The sequence below is a fragment of the Aquarana catesbeiana genome, linkage group LG06 (genome assembly GCF_042186555.1).
Source record: "Aquarana catesbeiana isolate 2022-GZ linkage group LG06, ASM4218655v1, whole genome shotgun sequence".
NCBI lineage: Eukaryota > Metazoa > Chordata > Amphibia > Anura > Ranidae > Aquarana > Aquarana catesbeiana.
Genome location: NC_133329.1, coordinates 414,949,035 through 414,974,301, shown reverse-complemented (window position 1 = coordinate 414,974,301; position 25,267 = coordinate 414,949,035). Strand labels below are relative to the sequence as shown.

Sequence of the window (25,267 nt, the reverse complement as noted above, 5' to 3'; positions counted from 1 at the left end):
TAGAAGGTCTGTGTGTGCGGAGGTCTGTGTGTGTGGAGGTCTGTGTGTGCGGAGAGCTGTGTGTGTGGAGAGCTGTGTGTGCGGAGGTCTGTGTGTGCGGAGAGCTGTGTGTGCGGAGGTCTGTGTGTGTGCGGAGGTCTGTGTGTGCGGAGGTCTGTGTGTGCGGAGAGCTGTGTGTGCGGAGGTCTGTGTGTGCGGAGAGCTGTGTGTGCGGAGGTCTGTGTGTGCGGAGGGCTGTGTGTGCGGAGGTCTGTGTGTGCAGAGGTCTGTGTGTGCGGAGAGCTGTGTGTGCGGAGAGCTGTGTGTGCGGAGGTCTGTGTGTGCGGAGGTCTGTGTGTGCGGAGGTCTGTGTGTGCGGAGAGCTGTGTGTGCGGAGAGCTGTGTGTGCGGAGAGCTGTGTGTGCGGAGGTCTGTGTGTGCGGAGGTCTGTGTGTGCGGAGATCTGTGTGTGCGGAGAGCTGTGTGTGCGGAGATCTCTGTGTTAGTAGGTTTGTTTGGTTGTGGAGGGACTTTCTTTGAATAGGAGGAGAGATCTCAGTAATAGCGAGAAATGAAACAGAAAGTAAAGAGCTCTGAGCCATTCCATGATCCACACCCAGATCGCACAACGTTTGTCTCCCAGACCTTCACCTGTCCAGACCAACCTTTACTGCCAGAGGATGGAGGACTTCCAGTACCCACACCCCGTCTCCCTCCAGTGGGGTGACGGCCCCCAGAGGCTGAAGAAATTAAAAAATAAACTTCTGCTGTATTTCCAGAAGAGGAGCGAATCTAATGGAGGAGAATGTGAGATTCAAGACACCGACTGCAGCCGGGGATACATCCTCATACACTTCAAGGAGGAAGAAGGTAGGTACTGGGGGGGAGGGGGATCATTATACACTACAAGGAGTAGGCAGGTACAGTGCCTTGAAAAAGTATTCATACCCCTTGAAATTTTCCACATTTCGTCATGTTACAACCAAAAACATAAATGTATTCTATTGGGAATTTATGTGATAGACCAACACAAAGTGGCACATAATTGTGAAGTGGAAGGAAAATGATAAATGATACAAATAAATCTGTGAAAAGCATGGGGGGCATTTGTATGGCGCCCCCCTGAGTCAATATTTTGTAGAACCCCCTTTCTTTGCATTCACAGCTGCAAATCTTTTTGGGGATATCTTTACCAGCTTTGCACATCTAGAGAGAGGACATTTTTGCCCATTCTTCTTTGTAAAATATCTCAAGTTCTGTCAGATTGGATGGAGAGCGTCTGTAAACAGCAATTTTTAAGTCTTGCCACAGATACTCAATGTGATTTAGGTCTGGACTGTGACTGGGCCATTCTAATACATGAATATGCTTTGATCTAAACCATTGCCAAAGTCTATTAAATCCCCAGTCTCTGGAATTATTAACAATCCAGGGCATGGGCTCGTGGCCCTTGGGCACAGTGCCAACACTTGGGCAGGTGACTCATCATCCATAACTTCCTCTGATGAAAAGTCAAGTAATTCCATACATTCTGTGATCTGTGGCTGGAGAGATGAGCCGACTGCTCCATCTCTCTACCCTCATCCAACTGCTGAACAGACGCATTCCCCCATCCAAATCATCCCACCCAGAAACAGGATCATCAAGGTCAGTCAGCACTTGCTGCATTCACCATAAGACCTCCACGTCCATAGCTGCGGGCGGAGATGGACAAAGCACACTGTTACTCTGCCACATTGCCGACTCTTCAGCCAGGATTTCAGAGTTGTCAGTTGGTATTTCCTGATAGTCCCAGGCAAAGGGAGCCTAAACCTGCTGCTGAGCAGAATCTAGCAGCCATCTGTAGGCGATCTCCAGCTCCCATTCCTGATTGGCTAGAAACTCCAAATCTTCCAGTTCCCTGGGAACTTCTGAGACATTCAGCATTCGTTCTATGTATTCCAAGATTTCTTCCAAACGCCACTCCAAATTGCTCCCAAAGTCAGGGTCCTCAGACAGCCTCTCTAATAACAGCCCTGCCATAGCCAATGCCTTCTGTTGGGGTGTCGTTCGCTATGGGCACACTTGGACTACATACCAACGGAGGGCTCTGTAGCTCTTGTCCAACCGCATCTCTGCCTGGACCAGCCTGGTTACCTCCTGGTGTCGCTGCTCATGGGCTAGCACTTCCTTCCAGAGTTCCCAGTGGACAGAATCATACCATCCCAGCAGGACCTGCTCTGACATTGGTCCCTTGTGCTGTATCCGCATCTCGCGCAACCTCCTTCCAATTTCCTCTTCCATGGTGGCTGGTATGTGTACCTCTCTCCTCCTGCTATCCGGATCTTGGAACCAGGTGGAGGTTTGGATGTCCCAGACTGCAGGAAGCATCCCACTGCTGCCACCAATGTCACGGAATCCCTTCCCACACTCCGCTTGAGTGCTTTCTTCATATACCACTTCCTCCAGTCTGAATATAGATATTAGATAGTATTGCCACATATTACAACCAGGAACAAGGCAGGACTCGTTTTGCTGCAAAGCTGAAAGATTAACTCTTTATTTGATCAAAGGCACACAGATATACACCAGGGGACAATCCCCCCTTCTTTGCATAATGAAACAGGGCGGAGTAGACTTTACCTCCACCAGTAGCATGACACAGGTGTATTCAAACTTCTCATCAGTAGACTGTCTTTGGGAGGGGCTGCTGGAGAAATCCCCCTCCCCTCTCATAGCTAATCCACAGAGACATATACATCCCATAATAGGTTGCTCCCAAGGCAGACACAAACAATAGAACAATGGGATACAGCCATACCTCAAATGATCTAGTAAAGAGTCTACAACAGTATATGAGACTATATCTATATCTATATACAGTATTTACATAATAATGAATGTTGGACTAGTTCCAGATACAGATATAGGTCCACAATCCCTATTATTTATTTCAAACAAAAAGACTGAGGAGAAAGCCGCAGCTACCTCCTAAAAATTAGGATTTTAGTGTGGACCGTAGCATCTGTATATTAAGGTAAGCACAAACTTGGGATTTTGATCAAACTTTTTACATTTTATTAGATACAAAAACACATATAAACACATATAATAAAATCATGAACTACAACCAGTCCATTGGAGATACTTAGTATAATTATTATTAGTCCGCGAATTGCTGGAAAAGATGCTTGAGTGTGCGATATGCCAACATGTTTCGCAGATTTCCCGCTTCTTCAAGGGCGTCGCTTACATCTGTTGGTATCTCTAGATTGTATAAATTCATATTAGGTACTGTTTTATAGTTACAATGTTCAAGTGCAGTTTATTAAACTAATAAAAGTGCTTACCCAATATAGGTTATCAATGCCTAAAATGGGGCATGCAAAGCCCGACTCACAACAAAGGGCTCAGCCCGCTAACAGCCAACCACGATCAATACCCCCAGGCAGTCAGAGCGTGCGGGGTTGGAGAGTGGGATGTCGGATCACGTACTGACCAGCCTAATAAATAGGTATGTCCTGTGTAAAGAAACAATTTACCAACTAGTTTTATCAACTAAATTTTATTTCTGTCTTGTGCAAAGGGAGAGATATTGGTTATTGTAATTCCTAGTATTGATTTACATTTTTACTCTCATAGATCCTAGATAGCTGTGTTGAACCCATGAAGCAATATCCCATTTGTCATTTAGAAAGAAATGGCCATCCAAATGGGTAAAGCCAGACCATATCCTCCTAGGAGTATATAATTAATTTCAAAGCCAATGAAATTAATTATTTGGCCATTTGGATGGCCATTTCTTTCTAAATTACAAATGGGATATTGCTTCATGGGTTCAACACAGCTATCTAGGATCTATGAGAGTAAAAATGTAAATCAATACTAGGAATTACAATAACCAATATCTCTCCCTTTGCACAAGACAGAAATAAAATTTAGTTGATAAAACTAGTTGGTAAATTGTTTCTTTACACAGGACATACCTATTTATTAGGCTGGTCAGTACGTGATCCGACATCCCACTCTCCAACCCCGCACGCTCTGACTGCCTGGGGGTATTGATCGTGGTTGGCTGTTAGCGGGCTGAGCCCTTTGTTGTGAGTCGGGCTTTGCATGCCCCATTTTAGGCATTGATAACCTATATTGGGTAAGCACTTATATTAGTTTAATAAACTGCACTTGAACATTGTAACTATAAAACAGTACCTAATATGAATTTATACAATCTAGAGATACCAACAGATGTAAGCGACGCCCTTGAAGAAGCGGGAAATCTGCGAAACATGTTGGCATATCGCACACTCAAGCATCTTTTCCAGCAATTCGCGGACTAATAATAATTATACAAAGTATCTCCAATGGACTGGTTGTAGTTCATGATTTTATTATATGTGTTTATATGTGTTTTTGTATCTAATAAAATGTAAAAAGTTTGATTAAAATCCCAAGTTTGTGCTTACCTTATTATACAGATGCTACGGTCCACACTAAAATCCTAATTTTTAGGAGGTAGCTGCGGCTTTCTCCTCAGTCTTTTTGTTTGATCTATATACACTATCTCACAAAAGTGAGTACACCCCTCACATTTTTGTAAATATTTTATAATATTTTTTAATGTGACAACACTGAAGAAATGACACTTGTCTACAATGTAAAGTAGTGAGTGTACAGCTTGTATAACAGTGTAAATTTGCTGTCCTCTCAAAATAACTCAACACACAGCCATTAATGTCTAAACCGCTGGCAACAAAAGTGTGTACACCCCTAAGTGAAAATGTCCAAATTGGGCCCAATTAGCCGTTTTCCCTCCCCAGTGTCATGTGACTCGTTAGTATTACAAGGTCTCAGGTATGAATGGGGAGCAAGTGTGTTAAATTTGGTGTTAATGCTCTCACTCTCTCATACTGGTCACTGGAAGTACAACATGGCACCTCATGGCAAAGAACTCTCTGAGGATCTGAAAAAAAGAATTGTTGCTCTACATAAAGATGGCCTAGGCTATAAGAAGATTGCCAAGACCCTGAAACTGATCTGCAACACAGTGGCCAAGACCATACAGCAGTATAACAGGACAGGTTCCACTCAGAACAGGCTTCACCATGGTCGACCAAAGAAGTTGAGTGCACGTGCTCAGCGTCATATCCAGAGGTTGTCTTTGGGAAATAGAAGTACGAGTGCTGCCAGCATTGCTGCAGAGGTTGTAGGGGTTGGGGGTCAGCCTGTCAGTGCTCAGACCATACGCTGCACACTGCATCAAATTGGTCTGCATGCCTGTCATCCCAGAAGGAAGCCTCTTCTAAAGATGATGCACAAGAAAGTCCACAAACAGTTTACTGAAGACAAGCAGACTAAGGACATGGATTATTGGAACCATGTCATGTAGTCTGATGAGACCAAGATAAACTTATTTGGTTCAGATGGTGACAAGCGTGTGTGGGGGCAACCAGGTGAGGAGGACAAAGACAAGTGTGTCTTGTCTACAGTCAAGCATGGTGGTGGGAGTGTCATGGTCTGGGGCTACATGAGTGCTGCTGGCACTGGGGAGCTACAGTTCATTGAGGAACCATGAATGCCAACATGTACTGTGACATACTGAAGAAGAGCATGATCCCCTCCCTTCAGAGACTGGGCCGCAGGGCAGTATTCCAACATAACGACCCCAAACACACCTCCAAGACCACCACTGCCTTGCTAAAGAAGCTGAGGGTAAAGGTGATGGACTGGCCAAGCATGTCTCCAGCCCTAAACTCCATTGAGCATCTTTGGGGCATCCTCAAACGGAAGGTCTCTAACATCCACCAGCTCCGTGATGTCGTCATAGAAGAGTGGAAGAGGACTCCAATGGCAACTTGTGAAGCTCTGGTGAACTCCATGCCCAAGAGGGTTAAAGCAGTGCTGGAAAATAATGGTAGTCACAAAATATTGACACTTTGGGCCCAATTTGGACACTTTCACTTAGGGGTGTACTGACTTTTGTTGCCAGTGGTTTAGACATTAATGGCTGTGTGTTGAGTTATTTTGAGGGGACAGTAAATTTACACTGTTATACAAGCTGTACACTCACTACTTTACATTGTAGACAAGTGTCATTTCTTCAGTGTTGTCACATGAAAAGATAGAAAAAAAAATTTACACAAATTTGACTGAGGGGTGTATATATATATATATAATATTCCAGTGTGGTTTTACAGTGAGTCTGACTAGCACAGATCAGACTGGGGTTCTCGGTTGCCCTGTGCCCCTAATAGACACAGGGTGACTTACAGATAGGGGGGCGGGGAGCCGGACCAGGAGATTCCAGTGCTCTCCCAGGTAAGCTGGGTTCCACAAGCCCCCCCCGCCCAAAGTGATTCCCATCACAAGTATCCCTCATCACCCCCACACCAGTCATATGATGACGTTGTATTGCACTGGTGACAGGATGTAAAAATAAAAAAAGTGAAAAAATAGTGAAAAAACCCCACAAATGTTCTTTGTAGTCAGACCCGTCTGCCGGTTTTTGTTGTTGGGTAGTTGAAGTGAAAAGTGATCAGGACATCTGGTGAGACTACCCTTAAGGAGCACCGGTGCATTGTGACCGGCTTGGGATACCTCCCCGGGACTGAGGAAACCGAAGTAACTCAGGAAGACAGCAGCCTTGAGGACAAGGCTGGGACCTGAGTCAAACAGTGAAAGAGACAACAAATCTGACAGCCCATGGAACATCCGTCCGGTGATTGGCAGACGTGTCAAACGTGACTGACCCTGATCTTTCTGTATACCTTTCAAAATGGCTTTGATGGGATGAGCCGCAAAAAAAGGAGGGTCTATCAGGATCCTGAAGTGACATAAAGTGCTGAATACCTGAGAAGTACAACTTGATGGTATTGAATGAAAGGGACAACTCGCCATGACAATAGGCAGCAAAAGCCAACATGTATTTGACATCTCCGACCGAATTGCAGGGATAGAGGGTCATGAATCTACAAAAACACTTCCAAGCCATCTTGTAAGCCTTGAGAGTATTCATTGACAACAAAGAATTCACCAGATTGGCAGCCTGCACCCTGAGTGTGGCTAATCCATTGTCAATGTGGAAAAAGGAGGAACCGGCTTGCCCACACGATCTGCTTCCCGATACTGTAGGAAGAAACGCCGGAAATCAAAACGAGATAAGGCGTCAGCAGCCACATTATTGATGGATAAACATGGAGATACTGTTCCAATTGTTCAAAAACTGGTCCCACATGAGCAGATCAGCAGCCGCATCGGCTTGTAACCTCACAGCCAAATCTGTGTCCTGGCACAGAGGTAGGAGAGCCTACAATCTAGACACAAATGACCTGCCTTGAGGAATAATCCTCATGGCAAAGTTGAGCATGCCTAACAGAGACTGCAAATCCTTCCTAGAGCAAACAGGGGACCTGACCAGATTGTGAATAGTGCCACGAATCCTATCCAGCTTCTCTTGAGGCAAACTGCCGATCATGCGATTGGTATCAAGAGTAATACCTAGGAAGGTAATAACAGTCGAAGGCCCTTCCACCTTATGGGCAGCTAAAGGGATGTTTAAATCCAAAAACAGTTCCGTGAGTGATTCCAGATTCTTGGGAGACTGCGCAGGGCTCTCTAATAGCAAAAAATCATCCAAATAATGAATGATTCCATGACACCCTTTACGATTGGACAATATCCAATTGAGAGCTTAGGCAAAAGTGTTGAAGAGCCACGAACTACTCTTGGACCCTGTGACAGACCTAGTCGGGAGAGAGACTTTTAGAGGGGACTGAATGCTAGCCTCTTGCCGATCGATCGTGGGCCCTGGCATTTGGGGCAACGGTGCTCTTTGTGAGCTGTATGCCTGGGGACCCTTGAGGTGGTATTACTGTGGATTCGGGTCCTGGTCCCCCAGGACACACAGACTCTGGGGATCCTGGATTTTCCATATTAGAAATAGTGGCTGATTCATAAATAAGTCTAGTATGGGATCTAAGAGTCATTAGATCCCCATTGCTGTTTGTGTTAATTAACTCTGCTATTGTGTGAAGAAGTGTCTGTGTTGATTTGTGATAATGTTGATTGTGTTTTCTGAGCTACAAGATGGCCAGTCTGGCCTAAAGGTCATGTCTGAGTCATCTAGGCTGTCTAAAGGGATTAGTTAATTAGCCCATGTTAATTAGGTTTCTGGTCATAGGTGTATGTTCAGACTAATATGAGCAGGAGGTATGCACCTCCTCTTTTACTGTATAAAAGAGCCTGTATTCCTTTCAATAAAAGAGAGATTCCTGGTTGAACTTACATACAGCCTGCCTGGTGTTTGTTCTGAGCTATCACAACTGGATTAGAACGGCACATAGCTGTAGTTCTAGTCCCGGAGCATCGGATGACCGAACCATCAGATGTTGCGATCTGCAATCTGATTCTATAGCCACAGAGGAGTGTCGGGAGAGTGGAACCAAGCGAGCAGGGGCTCGTTACAGAACCAAAAGCCAATTTCATGGCAAAATAATACTGCTCCCGCTATTTGAGCCCATGCCATTGCCAGAGGGTTGGTTTGATGGGGAGGAGTTTAAAGGCAAATCCGAAATATTGCCTTTGGATAACCATGTGCCCCTACCTGACTGCAAAATGTACTGAATGGCCAAGTCCACTGATGAATATTGCAGTGATAATTCTTCTAAAGGAATAAGAGAATTAAGACTAGGTATGTGTGAGGAATGAGGAGCAGACAAGTCATAGATTAACCAATGTTTATTTGAAAATTTACCCCTAACCACACCGATGGGGCTGACCCTCCACATACAGAAAGGTGCAGCGAGAAATGGCCCTATGACAAAACCCTTGGTTAACTCGCCCTGTAACAATTTATTGACTAATAGGTCATTACTGGTGGCAGATAATAGGTTAGCGCATTCAAAAGTCTGCAAAGGTAAAGCGATGAGGCCCGTATGAAAACCGTCAGAAAACCCCTTTACGAGAAATTACCTGAGAGGTGGGGATGGGTGGTGTAACGACCAGAACTCTAACCTGGAAACATTGACTCGGCTTAGTCAAGAAGAACCGTATGACTTAAGGGGACAAGAGGGTTTGGGGTGTGCTCTGAAGCAGTTGGTGTCAATATGAAGGAGTCTGCATTGAGTTTCAGGCCAAGTAATTGAAATTATTACACAGCTGAGTCTTGCCTAAAAAATGTATGGGTCTGCCCAGTTTGTCTACCTGCCCCGATGGCCCTGTAGAGGATCCACTGGACACCTGCCTGGCAGAACCCCGAAGGCAGGGAATGCTCCAGATTGGGACACCAATTGGTGGTATGAGCTGATGACTGACAATGGCCACATGTTGGAGATTTCTGATTGGAAAAGTGCCTACAGAAAAGTTCCATATCAATATTGCTCCAACATGTGACCATTTGAAACTGCACCCAAGTAGCTGCGACCTTCGCTGAAAAAGACCAGTGATAATCGTAGAACGTAGAGCCACCGTACTTGTGAGCCACCACCTTGTGAAGATACAGGTCCAACTCCTCTCTCCTGCCGGGACTAACAGCACAAATGACATCTCTATAAATGCCAAAGGACAGAACAAATTCCGCTATGCTGAATTTATGATTGAGCCTTCGGGTCCCTAGTTTTGAGAACCATGGAGACTTCCCCACAAGCATAAGACTTGTTTTCAACAAGGTCTTGTGACGCTATGAGCAGGGATGGCAGGTTTATGTCCTTCCCCTCTAAGATATTTTTCTTGAGGTTGGCAGGCATGAAGTGCGCAGGGGACATGGATGGCAGCACCGCTAGTGGTGAAGGAATAGCTACAGGTAATGGCACGCTGGTATTACCTGCAGAGGTGCCAGCTTGCACAGAGGCTATGGGAGCAGCAGCAACTTCCACCCTGGCTGGACGGACATCACGTCCATCCTATCTTGCAGCAGTTGACCTGAAGTGGAGAGTGTGTTTAGAACTGTGTGAATCTGGGTTAGTGACGTGAGCAAGGACACATGCTCTGCACTAGAGGATGGCTGTGGCTGGGACGGGCTTGAAAATAAAACCCTAAACAACTCCGCTTTCCTGGCCGTGGACGAGAACGGAATGCCCCTGCGCCCTGCTATGAGCTTCGGTATAGTCCAGTTCCTCAGAGATGGGGCACTGCCGTGCTATGAACCCCTAACAGGAGTAGGAGATATGAGGGCAAATCCGTCGCTCTCCGAAATGTGCGACATGTCCGAATCTGTAGAAAAACCCAACTAGACCATCAGACCCAAGAAAAATTAAATCCTGAAAAACAAAGACACCCTACCGTGCTTAACTCTGAATAAGTTGCCGTGAAACAAAGTAAACAAACAGGAAGAGCGTGTTATGGTGAACCTAGTGACCGTGACCCCCTGTGTGTATGTAGTAGGCGAGCTCGAGTAACCCGCAGCGCAAAGACAGGTTATTAAAAACGAACACTCAGAGCTTGGAACCGACAGACCGTGGTAGGTAGATATAGGAATGTACGTAATGTGCAACGTATGAAGTACAGGTGAGAAGACTGCAAATAATACAATCATATAAAACTGAAACCTAGACGTGACAGATCCTGGTATGTAGTGCAACCAGCTATGACCCCTGACCGAAAGACACACAGAACACGCCTTGCTGTTCCTGAACGTAGAATGTGGAATCCACCTGCAACAACATCATGAGGTATGCACTGAATAAAATGATGCAATGAACAAGCAGAAAATCAAAAACCTAAAAGCAACACCAAAATAAGACACCACCTGAACAGAGTGAAGTGTGGGCTCTGTGGTGGGAGAAAGAAAGGTGAACCTGCAGCAGAGAAGAAAACCGTGAACCCCCCCCCTTTTTTTGTTTAATATGGGGGCTGGGGGAACCAGGCTGTGCGTAGCCCCGCCTGTGAGATGTGACATAGTGCTACATGCCCGTGACAGTGGCAGCCAAAATGAGGGGCTAATGTGGTCACCAAGCAGAAAGACTCAGAAACTGCCTGAGTAACGCCAATGACGTTCCCAGGACTGAGGCCCCTGGAGCTGGGTGCGATCCCTGCCATGCCAGACCTAATTGTGCTGATGTACATGATGAGGCAACCCAAATGAGGGGCTGAACCAAGGCCACCAGTTTGTGGAACTACAAGACCCATAGCTCCCAACTGTCCCTGATTTTGAGGGACTGTCCCTGATTTGGAGCAATGTCCCTCTGTCCCTCATTCCTCCTCATTTGTCCCTCATTTTAGTCTGATCTGTATAGTTGTACATAAAATGCCCCCGCCGCGGGAACTGCTGAGAACAGACAGTTTCCAGCCTTCACCCATCACGGCGGGTAGCGTTGTACCAACCTTTAGGGTTTTTTGGGTTCCTACTCAGAGAAACCTCTTTACCTGGACCTGTAAAAGACTCTGCCAGAAACTTTCGTGCCACTGTTTTAATAGTACACCAAGCCTGGTTTTCTCAGAGCCCAGTCCTCCAAAGAGAGACTTACAGGCAAAACTTTTCTTCTTCGGATGACGAGGCCCGGGTATGGATCCATCTTGGGAGTCAAAATATCGGCCCGAGATATGGATCCGGTCAGCATAGCCCTTTAAGCCCCCGCAGGGACCAAACTGGAGCTTTCTTCACAGCACATGTTTTACGTGACCAACCACCTTAGACACTGGTGAAAAAACTGAGGTCCTCCCCATATGGGAGGGGTTATATAGGGGAGGAATTCTGCTCAATTGGGGTTAACCAGTGTCCAATCACCGATGGTGCCTATCTAACCCACTATGTAATGAATACTCTGTGTCCTGTGATGTATGATCAAGAAATGCACTTTTTATCTTTCAAAAAGCGCTAAACCTTTCATCCAATTTCTAAATTGCTACATTTGTAAATTTCCAAAGCCAATATAAAGGAATGGTAAAATAAAAAAAAGCACTTGTGGGTTTAACTAATCATTTTTTTTGTATACCGGTAATTCTCATTTAACCACTTGCTTACTGGCCACTTTTACCCCCCTCCTGCCCAGGCCAATTTACAGCTTTGAGCGCTGTCACATCTTAAAAAAGACAAAAAATGTTGAAAAAAATGTTTTTCATGGTTTGATATAAAATTTTGCAAACTGGTAGTGTTTTTGATGAGGCTGCACTGATGGGCACTGATTGGCAGCACCGATGGTCACTGTTAGGACTGCACTGATAATCAGGACACTGATATTCAGTGCCCTGATTATCATTGTAGATATCCATTTCACACAAGCCAGTTATCGGCTCTCTTCTCCTCTCCTCATGCTGGCTTGTGTTTACATCGTGATCCGCCGTGATTGGACACAGCTGATCACATGCTAAAGAGCCTCTGATTGACTCTCTACCCCGATCTGTGATCAGTTGTCTCCGGAGGACACAGCCGAACACAGAGCACGCTGCCCGTGCGCCGACCACGCTATAGCCGCTTGACGACTAAAGTGCAGCCGGCAAGTGTTTAAGGGGGTGTGTCAGGGGGTGTGTCCTATGCCTACATACTTTTGCTAATAGGTGTCCCTCGTTCCCATCCCAAAAAGTTGGGAGGTGTGAAGACCCAGCGGTTTGCCCGAATGACGCCAGTGAGGTTGTGAGGGTCTATGGGTAAGGCCTTATTAAAATAAGTAAGCATATTTTAGCAATAAAGGGGCCCCCAGATACCTCCTCCCCATAGTACCCCTAGTTATTAAAAATAAAAAGGAAAACAGTAAATAAAAACATACACTGTTCTTGACAAGTACTTTAATAATGTGTTTGGAGCCGTGACACCATAAGGATGTGTGGTCCTATGGCATGGTATGGTTATCCGAATCTGGGGGCGGCCCACCTGACATGGAGCACTTTGGATATAGATGGTCATGTGACTGGTGACATTCCCATAGAAAATCCTTATCATGGTTATCCTTGTCTTCCAGCTCGGGATCGAGTCCTCCAGAAAGGACACCATCTGCTGAAACTTCCCAATGGGGAAGAAGTACATCTGACCGTCTCACTGCCGAATACTGAGAGTCCGGACGAGGCGGGGAATACATCGGGATCGGTCCATGTAAGTAAATCTGCCAGACAAGCTCCACATTGAGGTTATGGATCGTGTATCAGAATATCATAAAACTTATTTTCCATGAAATCTCTTCAATCACCTGAAGGGGCCCCTAGACACATTTTCCACCAATAATCCCATGTGTGTCTGCAGAAACCGTCACCACCCAACTGATCAGATAGATAAACCTCTTCAATCAGTATTGATCCCCTGTGATCAGTGGCACTGGAAGCCTCCTTCCTTCTCTTTGACGTTGAAGAGGAAATATAAACTGGCAATATATTCGGTTGTAAACGCAATGTATGATTTACACTTCTGCTGCTTTTTGTAATTCCTTTATTTATTTTCAAAATGATGCAATTTAACAGTCAAAATCAGATGACAGTGGTTATAATAAAATCAGAAATGTGTAACAGGAAGGGTTAAATGTTAGAATAGCAATGTCAAATATCGATTCCCCCAGGTGTGCAGCCTGTAGTATACATGTAGGGGCGAAGCTGTGTGAAGTGTTCTATGCCGGGGTGGCTTCCAGATCGTTACCTTAATAACCCAGTACAGATATTATAGCTACCAGGGCCATACAGTAAGAAACACACTCACAGCTGTCTGGGAAGCTTGTATCCCGAGTACCAGCTGAGCCCAGCCATGGGACATAACAGACAGGTGATGTAAAACAGGATATTAACATTATCTGACTAAACCAGCCAATGACTGGGTACAGATTAGGGAAGGGAGAACAAGGAGAAAGAGGAAGGGTGGGGGGGGACAAAACTCCCCGGTGGGAGGAGAGGGGGGTAGTGTGGAAAGTAGGGGAGAGGGCAGAGGGGAGGAGAAAGGGAGAGGAAGACGGTGCCCCCCGACTAGGAAGCAACTTGAGCCTTAAGGATCAGTCAGGCTGTGCAACCTCCCGGAGGTATGCTTCAGTGTAAATGTAGTGTTGCCATGGTCGCCATGTCTCCCGAAAGGTCTACTCCCTACCGTACAAGGTGGCAGTGAGATCCCCCATGTTTCTTAGTTCATTCACCTTGGCAAACCACAGGGATTTTGTTGGTGGAATCTCCGATCTCCAACACAGAGGGATGCATGCCTTAGCAGCGTTTATTAGCTGTTTAATAGCTGGACAGTAAGGGAGGCTTTGTATTTGTTGATGGGTCGCTTTGAGAGGTACAGCAAGCAAGCCCCGGGGTCCCCCTCCAGAGTAACATTGGTCAGGTGCCTGATCGTTCGTGCCACCTCCAGCTAAAAAGGTCTGATTTTGGGGGGTCTGATTTTGGGGCATTCCCAGAAGATGTGAAGCATCGTTCCCTCCGTACCACATCGCCAGCATAGACTGGGGACTTGCGGGAAGAAGCGGTGCAGAGTAGTAGGCACTCTATACCATTGGGTTATGATCTTATAGCAGGTCTCTTGGACTCTGGTAGCTATGGATGACTTCTGGGCAAAGTGTAGGATCTTCTCCCTCTGTGAGTCGGTAAATCGGACTCCTAAATCCGCTTTCCACTTAGAGAGGAACGGGGGGGATAAACCTTTCTGCTGGTAGAGTCAAGGAGGAGTAGATTAGAGATAAACAGTGATGGACCGGCTCTCCACTGTGGCAGATTTGTTCTAGTTCTGTGAGCTGATGCGATATGCCCGGTGTCCGTGCGCACCCGCACAAAAAATTACGCAGCTGGAGACCGCTCCAGAAGTCCAGCAGGGGGTCTGTAGCAGACACCCCTGCTTCTACTGAGAGTTGGCCATCCGGCCCCAGAAAGTCATGAAGGCGAAGCCGCCCACCCGCAGTCAGGTGCCTAAAAATAGGATTCAGACGGCCGGTTGGGAAGTCCGGGTTAACCAAGATTGGCACCATAGGGGAGGGTATCGGGGACACTGAGGAGTGTCGGAAGGCGTCTCTGGCCACTTGTAATGTGCTGCCTAATGTGGGATGGTCAGTGAGGTCCCTCAGCAGGGGTGGTGATCCATGGCCAGCTCTTGGCCATTTCATCAGAGTCCTCCAATTCCATTGCCACCCACTGTATAGCCTCTGCATGGCAATGCCAGTCGACCACTCTAGTAAGATGCACTGCCGTGTAATAGGCTTTCATGTCCGGGAGACCAACTCCACCCCTGTGCTTTGCCAGATGGAGAAGTTGCAGTCTGATACGCAGTTTATGGTGCGACCAGACAAAGTCGTGAAACATCGAGTCGACTCGCTTAAAAAATGGAGGGGGGAGGTGAATAGGGAAGGCTTGTAGCAGGTATAATAACCTAGGCAGGACGGTCATCTTGATGGCATTGCACCATCCAAACCATGGTAAAGTAAGGGAATGCCATCAGAGGAGGTCCATTTTAAGACGGAGAAGTAGTGGGGTGAAGTTCGCCTGATACAGGTCAGAGGGTTTGGAGGTAATGTCGACTCCTAGATAAGGAATAGTGTTGGTCGCCCAGCGTAGATGGTACTCTGAGCGCAGGCGTCGGACAATGTCTTTGCCCACTGTGATGTTAAGAATGGAGGATTTGGATGGATTGATTTGGAATAAAGAGAGGGCCGAGTACTCCTGTAGGGAGTGAAGTAGGTTAGGAAGTGAGGTGAGTGGTTCTGTTTGAAAGAAAATTAGGTCATCCGCAAAGGCGCCCACTTTGTGGGACCCAGAAGATGTGTGATAACCAATAATGCCCGAGTTTGCCCTTATTCTGCATAAGAGAGGCTCCAGTGAGAGTATGAAGATCAGAGGAGACAAGGGGCAGCCTTGTCGAGTGCCGTTGCGAATGTTAAAGTAGCTGGACCTCGTCTCATTGACTTTGACCGCAGCCGTAGGGTGGGAGTAAAGAGATAGGATCCAACTTAGCATCGACGATCAAAGTACGATGTGTTCCAGGGTGGCCCATATAAAGGACCAATCAACACGGTCGAAAGCCTTCTCCGCGTCAGTTGACAGCAGGAGAAGGGGTCGCCCTGATGTCTTGGCCGCATGGATTAGGTTTATCACCCTGATGGTGTTGTCGCTGGGCTCCCGTTGCGGTACAAAACCCGCTTGCTCCCTATGGATTAGGCTTGGTATATGTAAGAGTAGCCTATTAGACAGTATCTTGGCAAACAGTTTTAGGTCGGTGTTCAAGAGAGCTATCGGATGATAGCTCCGACACTGCAGTGGGTCTTTCCCCTACTTCGGGATAAGGGTTATGTAGGCTCTTAGAGTGTTTATCAGGAAAGAATTGCCTTCTGTGATTGAGCTGAGGGCAGATGCCAGAGGTCAAGATAGAGTCTCAAAGAAGACTTTGTAGTGTGTTGGAGTGAAGCCACCCGGGCTGGGGGCCTTCTTTAGTTTTGAGTTTGCTAGCGCCACTCCCAGCTCCGCTGTTGTAATAGGCTCCTATGGACTTTAATGTGGACCCTCCATGGTAAACGAAAGGTTTGCTTTTTTGCTAGCCCTCTGCCCACCAATACAAATAGCTTTGGAAAGCCATTTAACTTCAGGGGCCCGGGGTCCCTTTCTGTAAAGGGCCTTTTCTTTGATCTGGAGTGTCTGGTCAGATCCATCAACGTGTCTCAGCTGAGTTTTTCTGCAAGCAAGTTTGCTGGAGGAAGTGAGGGAGTGTATATGGACTGTATATAGGAGAAGTTGTCCCTGAAGTTATTTGAAGTCAAGTTTCACTTTTTCCTCTCCCCACCCCCTCCTTTCTTTTTATCTTCCCCTTGCATTTGCCTTATGTGGCTTTTTTTGGTAGTTTGTTCACTTTCACCATTTGCATATCGTCTTTCACATTCATCCACGGACTGCACCACCATTTGCCTTTTCCCCTTTGTCCTTGTTCACTCACCACCTTAACCCCAATCCCTTTTCCCCATCAATCCACTGGAACACACTCCCCTCCCCCCCTCTCCTTTTTTGACAATTTTAACTTGGCATATTCACCTTATATACCTCATTCCACTCAGACTCCAGCCCCCTGACTTGTTAATCTCCCCCAGTCGCCACGGGAGGGGTACCCCCTGTGCTCTGCCTGCACTGAGACGTGGGTAAGCAGCCGTATACTATTACAAAATCCTTTTTCCCCCCTTTCACTTAATTGTATTATCTCTATGAATTTTGTATATACTTCTGACTTCATTGTCATTGACCTTGTGTCTATTTGCAGATGTATTTCCTGATGAAGCGGTTTACCCCGCAAAACTAATTGAAGTACTATGTATGACCAAGTCACCTTTGTTTTAATCTCATTGTTTTGCTTTTTGTATTAATACATTTTTTGTACATTTTTTACGATTGTCTACATATTCAATTTGTACGTTTCCTATACTGTACTGTGATAGTCCACTTGCTCCCTTGCCCTTGGTGAACCTTGATTGGGGAATAGGTTCCCAAAAACCTCTATTCTGAGTTTGAGGTGGAGGAACTTGACTGGCCTGCACAGAGTCCTGACCTCACCCCGATAGAACACCTTTGGGATGAATTAGAGCGGAGACTGTGAGCCAGGCCTTCTCATCCAACATCAGTGCCTGACCTCACAAATGCACTTTTGGAAGAATGGTCAAACATTCCCATAGACACCCTCCTAAACCTTGTGGACGGCCTTCCCAGAAGAGTTGAAGCTGTTATAGCTGCAAAGGGCGGAGCCAACTCAATATTGAACCCTCCGGACTAAGACTGGGAGGTCATTGGATTTCATGTGTGTGAAAAGGCAGGCGTCCCAATACTTTTGCAATATAGTGTATAAAAGAGTCTAAATGCACTTTTGTCTCTCCACCAGATCCTCGTCCCAAATCATATGCGCTCCCTCATCCAGGCCAGATATCATATATCAGTATAGCCATTGGTGTGCCCCCCAGAGCACAAACACACATACATGTATACCCGCACAGCACAAACATACATACATGTATACCCGCAGAGCACAAACACACATACATGTATACCCCCAGAGAACAAACACACATACATGTATACCCCCAGAGCACAAACACACATACATGTATACCCGCAGAGCACAAACACACATACATGTATACCCCCAGAGCACAAACACACATACATGTATACCCGCAGAGCACAAACACACATACATGTATACCCCCAGAGCACAAACACACATACATGTATACCCGCAGAGCACAAACACACATACATGTATACCCCCAGAGCACAAACACACATACATGTATACCCCCAGAGCACAAACACACATACATGTATACCCCCAGAACACAAACACACATACATGTATACCCCCAGAGCACAAACACACATACATGTATACCCCCAGAGCACAAACACACATACATGTATACCCCCAGAGCACAAACACACATACATGTATACCCGCAGAGCACAAACACACATACATGTATACCCGCAGAGCACAAACACACATACATGTATACCCCCAGAGCACAAACACACATACATGTATACCCGCAGAGCACAAACACACATACATATATACCCGCACAGCACAAACACACATACATGTATACCCCCAGAGCACAAACACACATACATGTATACCCCCAGAGCACAAACACACATACATGTATACCCCCAGAACACAAACACACATACATGTATACCCCCAGAGCACAAACACACATACATGTATACCCGCAGAGCACAAACACACATACATGTATACCCCCAGAGCACAAACACACATACATGTATACCCGCAGAGCACAAACACACATACATGTATACCCCCAGAGCACAAACACACATACATGTATACCCCCAGAGCACAAACACACATACATGTATACCCGCAGAACACAAACACACATACATGTATACCCGCAGAACACAAACACACATACATGTATACCCCCAGAACACAAACACACATACATGTATACCCGCAGAGCACAAACACACATACATGTATACCCCCAGAGCACAAACACACATACATGTATACCCGCAGAGCACAAACACACATACATGTATACCCCCAGAGCACAAACACACATACATGTATACCCGCAGAGCACAAACACACATACATGTATACCCGCAGAGCACAAACACACATACATGTATACCCCCAGAGCACAAACACACATACATGTATACCCGCAGAGCACAAACACACATACATGTATACCCGCAGAGCACAAACACACATACATGTATACCCCCAGAGCACAAACACACATACATGTATACCCGCAGAGCACAAACACACATACATATATACCCGCACAGCACAAACACACATACATGTATACCCCCAGAGCACAAACACACATACATGTATACCCCCAGAGCACAAACACACATACATGTATACCCCCAGAGCACAAACACACATACATGTATACCCCCAGAGCACAAACACACATACATGTATACCCGCAGAACACAAACACACATACATGTATACCCGCAGAACACAAACACACATACATGTATACCCCCAGAACACAAACACACATACATGTATACCCCCAGAGCACAAACACACATACATGTATACCCGCAGAGCACAAACACACATACATGTATACCCCCAGAACACAAACACACATACATGTATACCCGCAGAGCACAAACACACATACATGTATACCCGCAGAACACAAACACACATACATGTATACCCGCAGAGCACAAACACACATACATGTATACCCGCAGAACACAAACACACATACATGTATACCCGCAGAGCACAAACACACATACATGTATACCCCCAGAGCACAAACACACATACATGTATACCCGCAGAACACAAACACACATACATGTATACCCGCAGAACACAAACACACATACATGTATACCCCCAGAGCACAAACACACATACATGTATACCCCCAGAGCACAAACACACATACATGTATACCCACAGAGCACAAACACACATACATGTATACCCGAACAGCACAAACACACATACATGTATACCCACACAGCACAAACACACATACATGTATACCCGCAGAACACAAACACACATACATGTATACCCCCAGAGCACAAACACACATACATGTATACCCGCAGAGCACAAACACACATACATGTATACCCGCAGAGCACAAACACACATACATGTATACCCGCAGAGCACAAACACACATACATGTATACCCACAGAACACAAACACACATACATGTATACCCCCAGAGCACAAACACACATACATGTATACCCGCAGAGCACAAACACACTAACATGTATACCCGCAGAACACAAACACACATACATATATACCCGCACAGCACAAACACACATACATGTATACCCCCAGAGCACAAACACACATACATGTATACCCGCAGAACACAAACACACATACATGTATACCCGCAGAACACAAACACACATACATGTATACCCGCAGAACACAAACACACATACATGTATACCCGCAGAACACAAACACACATACATGTATACCCCCAGAGCACAAACACACATACATGTATACCCCCAGAGCACAAACACACATACATGTATACCCCCAGAGCACAAACACACATACATGTATACCCGCAGAACACAAACACACATACATGTATACCCGCAGAGCACAAACACACCCCCAGAACACAAACACACATACATGTATACCCGCAGAACACAAACACACATACATGTATACCCGCAGAACACAAACACACATACATGTATACCCCCAGAGCACAAACACACATACATGTATACCCGCAGAACACAAACACACATACATGTATACCCGCAGAACACAAACACACATACATGTATACCCCCAGAGCACAAACACACATACATGTATACCCGCAGAACACAAACACACATACATGTATACCCGCAGAACACAAACACACATACATGTATACCCCCAGAGCACAAACACACATACATGTATACCCCCAGAGCACAAACACACATACATGTATACCCGCAGAACACAAACACACATACATGTATACCCGCAGAGCACAAACACACATACATGTATACCCGCAGAACACAAACACACATACATGTATACCCGCAGAACACAAACACACATACATGTATACCCCCAGAGCACAAACACACATACATGTATACCCGCAGAACACAAACACACATACATGTATACCCGCAGAACACAAACACACATACATGTATACCCGCAGAACACAAACACACATACATGTATACCCCCAGAGCACAAACACACATACATGTATACCCCCAGAGCACAAACACACATACATGTATACCCGCAGAACACAAACACACATACATGTATACCCCCAGAGCACAAACACACATACATGTATACCCCCAGAGCACAAACACACATACATGTATACCCGCAGAACACAAACACACATACATGTATACCCGCAGAGCACAAACACACATACATGTATACCCGCAGAACACAAACACACATACATGTATACCCGCAGAACACAAACACACATACATGTATACCCCCAGAGCACAAACACACATACATGTATACCCGAACAGCACAAACACACATACATGTATACCCACACAGCACAAACACACATACATGTATACCCGCAGAACACAAACACACATACATGTATACCCCCAGAGCACAAACACACATACATGTATACCCGCAGAGCACAAACACACATACATGTATACCCGCAGAGCACAAACACACATACATGTATACCCGCAGAGCACAAACACACATACATGTATACCCGCAGAGCACAAACACACATACATGTATACCCACAGAACACAAACACACATACATGTATACCCCCAGAGCACAAACACACATACATGTATACCCCCAGAACACAAACACACATACATGTATACCCGCAGAGCACAAACACACTAACATGTATACCCGCAGAACACAAACACACATACATATATACCCGCACAGCACAAACACACATACATGTATACCCGCAGAACACAAACACACATACATGTATACCCCCAGAGCAAAAACACACATACATGTATACCCGCAGAACACAAACACACATACATGTATACCCGCAGAGCACGAACACACATACATGTATACCCGCAGAACACAAACACACATACATGTATACCCGCAGAGCACAAACACACATACATGTATACCCCCAGAGCACAAACACACATACATGTATACCCGCAGAACACAAACACACATACATGTATACCCGCAGAACACAAACACACATACATGTATACCCCCAGAGCACAAACACACATACATGTATACCCCCAGAGCACAAACACACATACATGTATACCCACAGAGCACAAACACACATACATGTATACCCGAACAGCACAAACACACATACATGTATACCCACACAGCACAAACACACATACATGTATACCCGCAGAACACAAACACACATACATGTATACCCCCAGAGCACAAACACACATACATGTATACCCGCAGAGCACAAACACACATACATGTATACCCGCAGAGCACAAACACACATACATGTATACCCGCAGAGCACAAACACACATACATGTATACCCACAGAACACAAACACACATACATGTATACCCCCAGAGCACAAACACACATACATGTATACCCGCAGAGCACAAACACACTAACATGTATACCCGCAGAACACAAACACACATACATATATACCCGCACAGCACAAACACACATACATGTATACCCCCAGAGCACAAACACACATACATGTATACCCGCAGAACACAAACACACATACATGTATACCCGCAGAACACAAACACACATACATGTATACCCGCAGAACACAAACACACATACATGTATACCCCCAGAGCACAAACACACATACATGTATACCCGCAGAACACAAACACACATACATGTATACCCGCAGAACACAAACACACATACATGTATACCCGCAGAACACAAACACACATACATGTATACCCCCAGAGCACAAACACACATACATGTATACCCGCAGAACACAAACACACATACATGTATACCCGCAGAACACAAACACACATACATGTATACCCCCAGAGCACAAACACACATACATGTATACCCGCAGAACACAAACACACATACATGTATACCCGCAGAACACAAACACACATACATGTATACCCCCAGAGCACAAACACACATACATGTATACCCCCAGAGCACAAACACACATACATGTATACCCGCAGAACACAAACACACATACATGTATACCCGCAGAGCACAAACACACATACATGTATACCCGCAGAACACAAACACACATACATGTATACCCGCAGAACACAAACACACATACATATATACCCGCACAGCACAAACACACATACATGTATACCCGCAGAACACAAACACACATACATGTATACCCGCAGAACACAAACACACATACATGTATACCCGCAGAACACAAACACACATACATGTATACCCCCAGAGCACAAACACACATACATGTATACCCCCAGAGCACAAACACACATACATGTATACCCGCAGAACACAAACACACATACATGTATACCCCCAGAGCACAAACACACATACATGTATACCCCCAGAGCACAAACACACATACATGTATACCCGAACAGCACAAACACACATACATGTATACCCGAACAGCACAAACACACATACATGTATACCCACACAGCACAAACACACATACATGTATACCCGCAGAACACAAACACACATACATGTATACCCCCAGAGCACAAACACACATACATGTATACCCGAACAGCACAAACACACATACATGTATACCCACACAGCACAAACACACATACATGTATACCCGCAGAACACAAACACACATACATGTATACCCCCAGAGCACAAACACACATACATGTATACCCGCAGAGCACAAACACACATACATGTATACCCGCAGAGCACAAACACACATACATGTATACCCGCAGAGCACAAACACACATACATGTATACCCGCAGAGCACAAACACACATACATGTATACCCACAGAACACAAACACACATACATGTATACCCCCAGAGCACAAACACACATACATGTATACCCCCAGAGCACAAACACACATACATGTATACCCCCAGAACACAAACACACATACATGTATACCCGCAGAGCACAAACACACTAACATGTATACCCGCAGAACACAAACACACATACATGTATACCCGCAGAGCACAAACACACTAACATGTATACCCGCAGAGCACAAACACACATACATGTATACCCGCAGAACACAAACACACATACATGTATACCCCCAGAGCACAAACACACATACATGTATACCCGCAGAACACAAACACACATACATGTATACCCGCAGAGCACAAACACACATACATGTATACCCGCAGAACACAAACACACATACATGTATACCCCCAGAGCACAAACACACATACATGTATACCCGCAGAACACAAACACACATACATGTATACCCGCAGAACACAAACACACATACATGTATACCCCCAGAGCACAAACACACATACATGTATACCCGCAGAACACAAACACACATACATGTATACCCGCAGAACACAAACACACATACATGTATACCCACAGAACACAAACACACATACATGTATACCCCCAGAGCACAAACACACATACATGTATACCCCCAGAGCACAAACACACATACATGTATACCCCCAGAACACAAACACACATACATGTATACCCGCAGAACACAAACACACATACATGTATACCCGCAGAACACAAACACACATACATGTATACCCCCAGAGCACAAACACACATACATGTATACCCCCAGAGCACAAACACACATACATGTATACCCGCAGAACACAAACACACATACATGTATACCCGCAGAGCACAAACACACATACATGTATACCCGCAGAACACAAACACACATACATATATACCCGCACAGCACAAACACACATACATGTATACCCCCAGAGCACAAACACACATACATGTATACCCGCAGAACACAAACACACATACATGTATACCCGCAGAGCACAAACACACATACATGTATACCCGCAGAACACAAACACACATACATGTATACCCGCAGAACACAAACACACATACATGTATACCCCCAGAGCACAAACACACATACATGTATACCCGCAGAACACAAACACACATACATGTATACCCGCAGAACACAAACACACATACATGTATACCCGCAGAACACAAACACACATACATGTATACCCGCAGAACACAAACACACATACATGTATACCCCCAGAGCACAAACACACATACATGTATACCCGCAGAACACAAACACACATACATGTATACCCGCAGAGCACAAACACACATACATGTATACCCGCAGAGCACAAACACACATACATGTATAC

At 45.5% G+C, this 25,267-nt stretch overlaps 1 protein-coding gene across 1 annotated transcript in view; it reads left to right on the top strand.

Annotated features, from left to right (window-relative positions):
* Positions 1–573: 573 nt before the first annotated feature.
* Positions 574–25,267, top strand: part of LOC141147313 (protein mono-ADP-ribosyltransferase PARP14-like) — a 113,107-nt gene continuing 88,413 nt past the window's right edge. The window contains exons 1-2 of the mRNA XM_073634529.1: positions 574–849; positions 12,849–12,979. Of these exons, the coding sequence (XP_073490630.1) occupies positions 585–849; positions 12,849–12,979 (396 nt within the window). The 5' untranslated portion in view covers positions 574–584. The remainder of the gene's footprint in view (positions 850–12,848; positions 12,980–25,267) is intronic.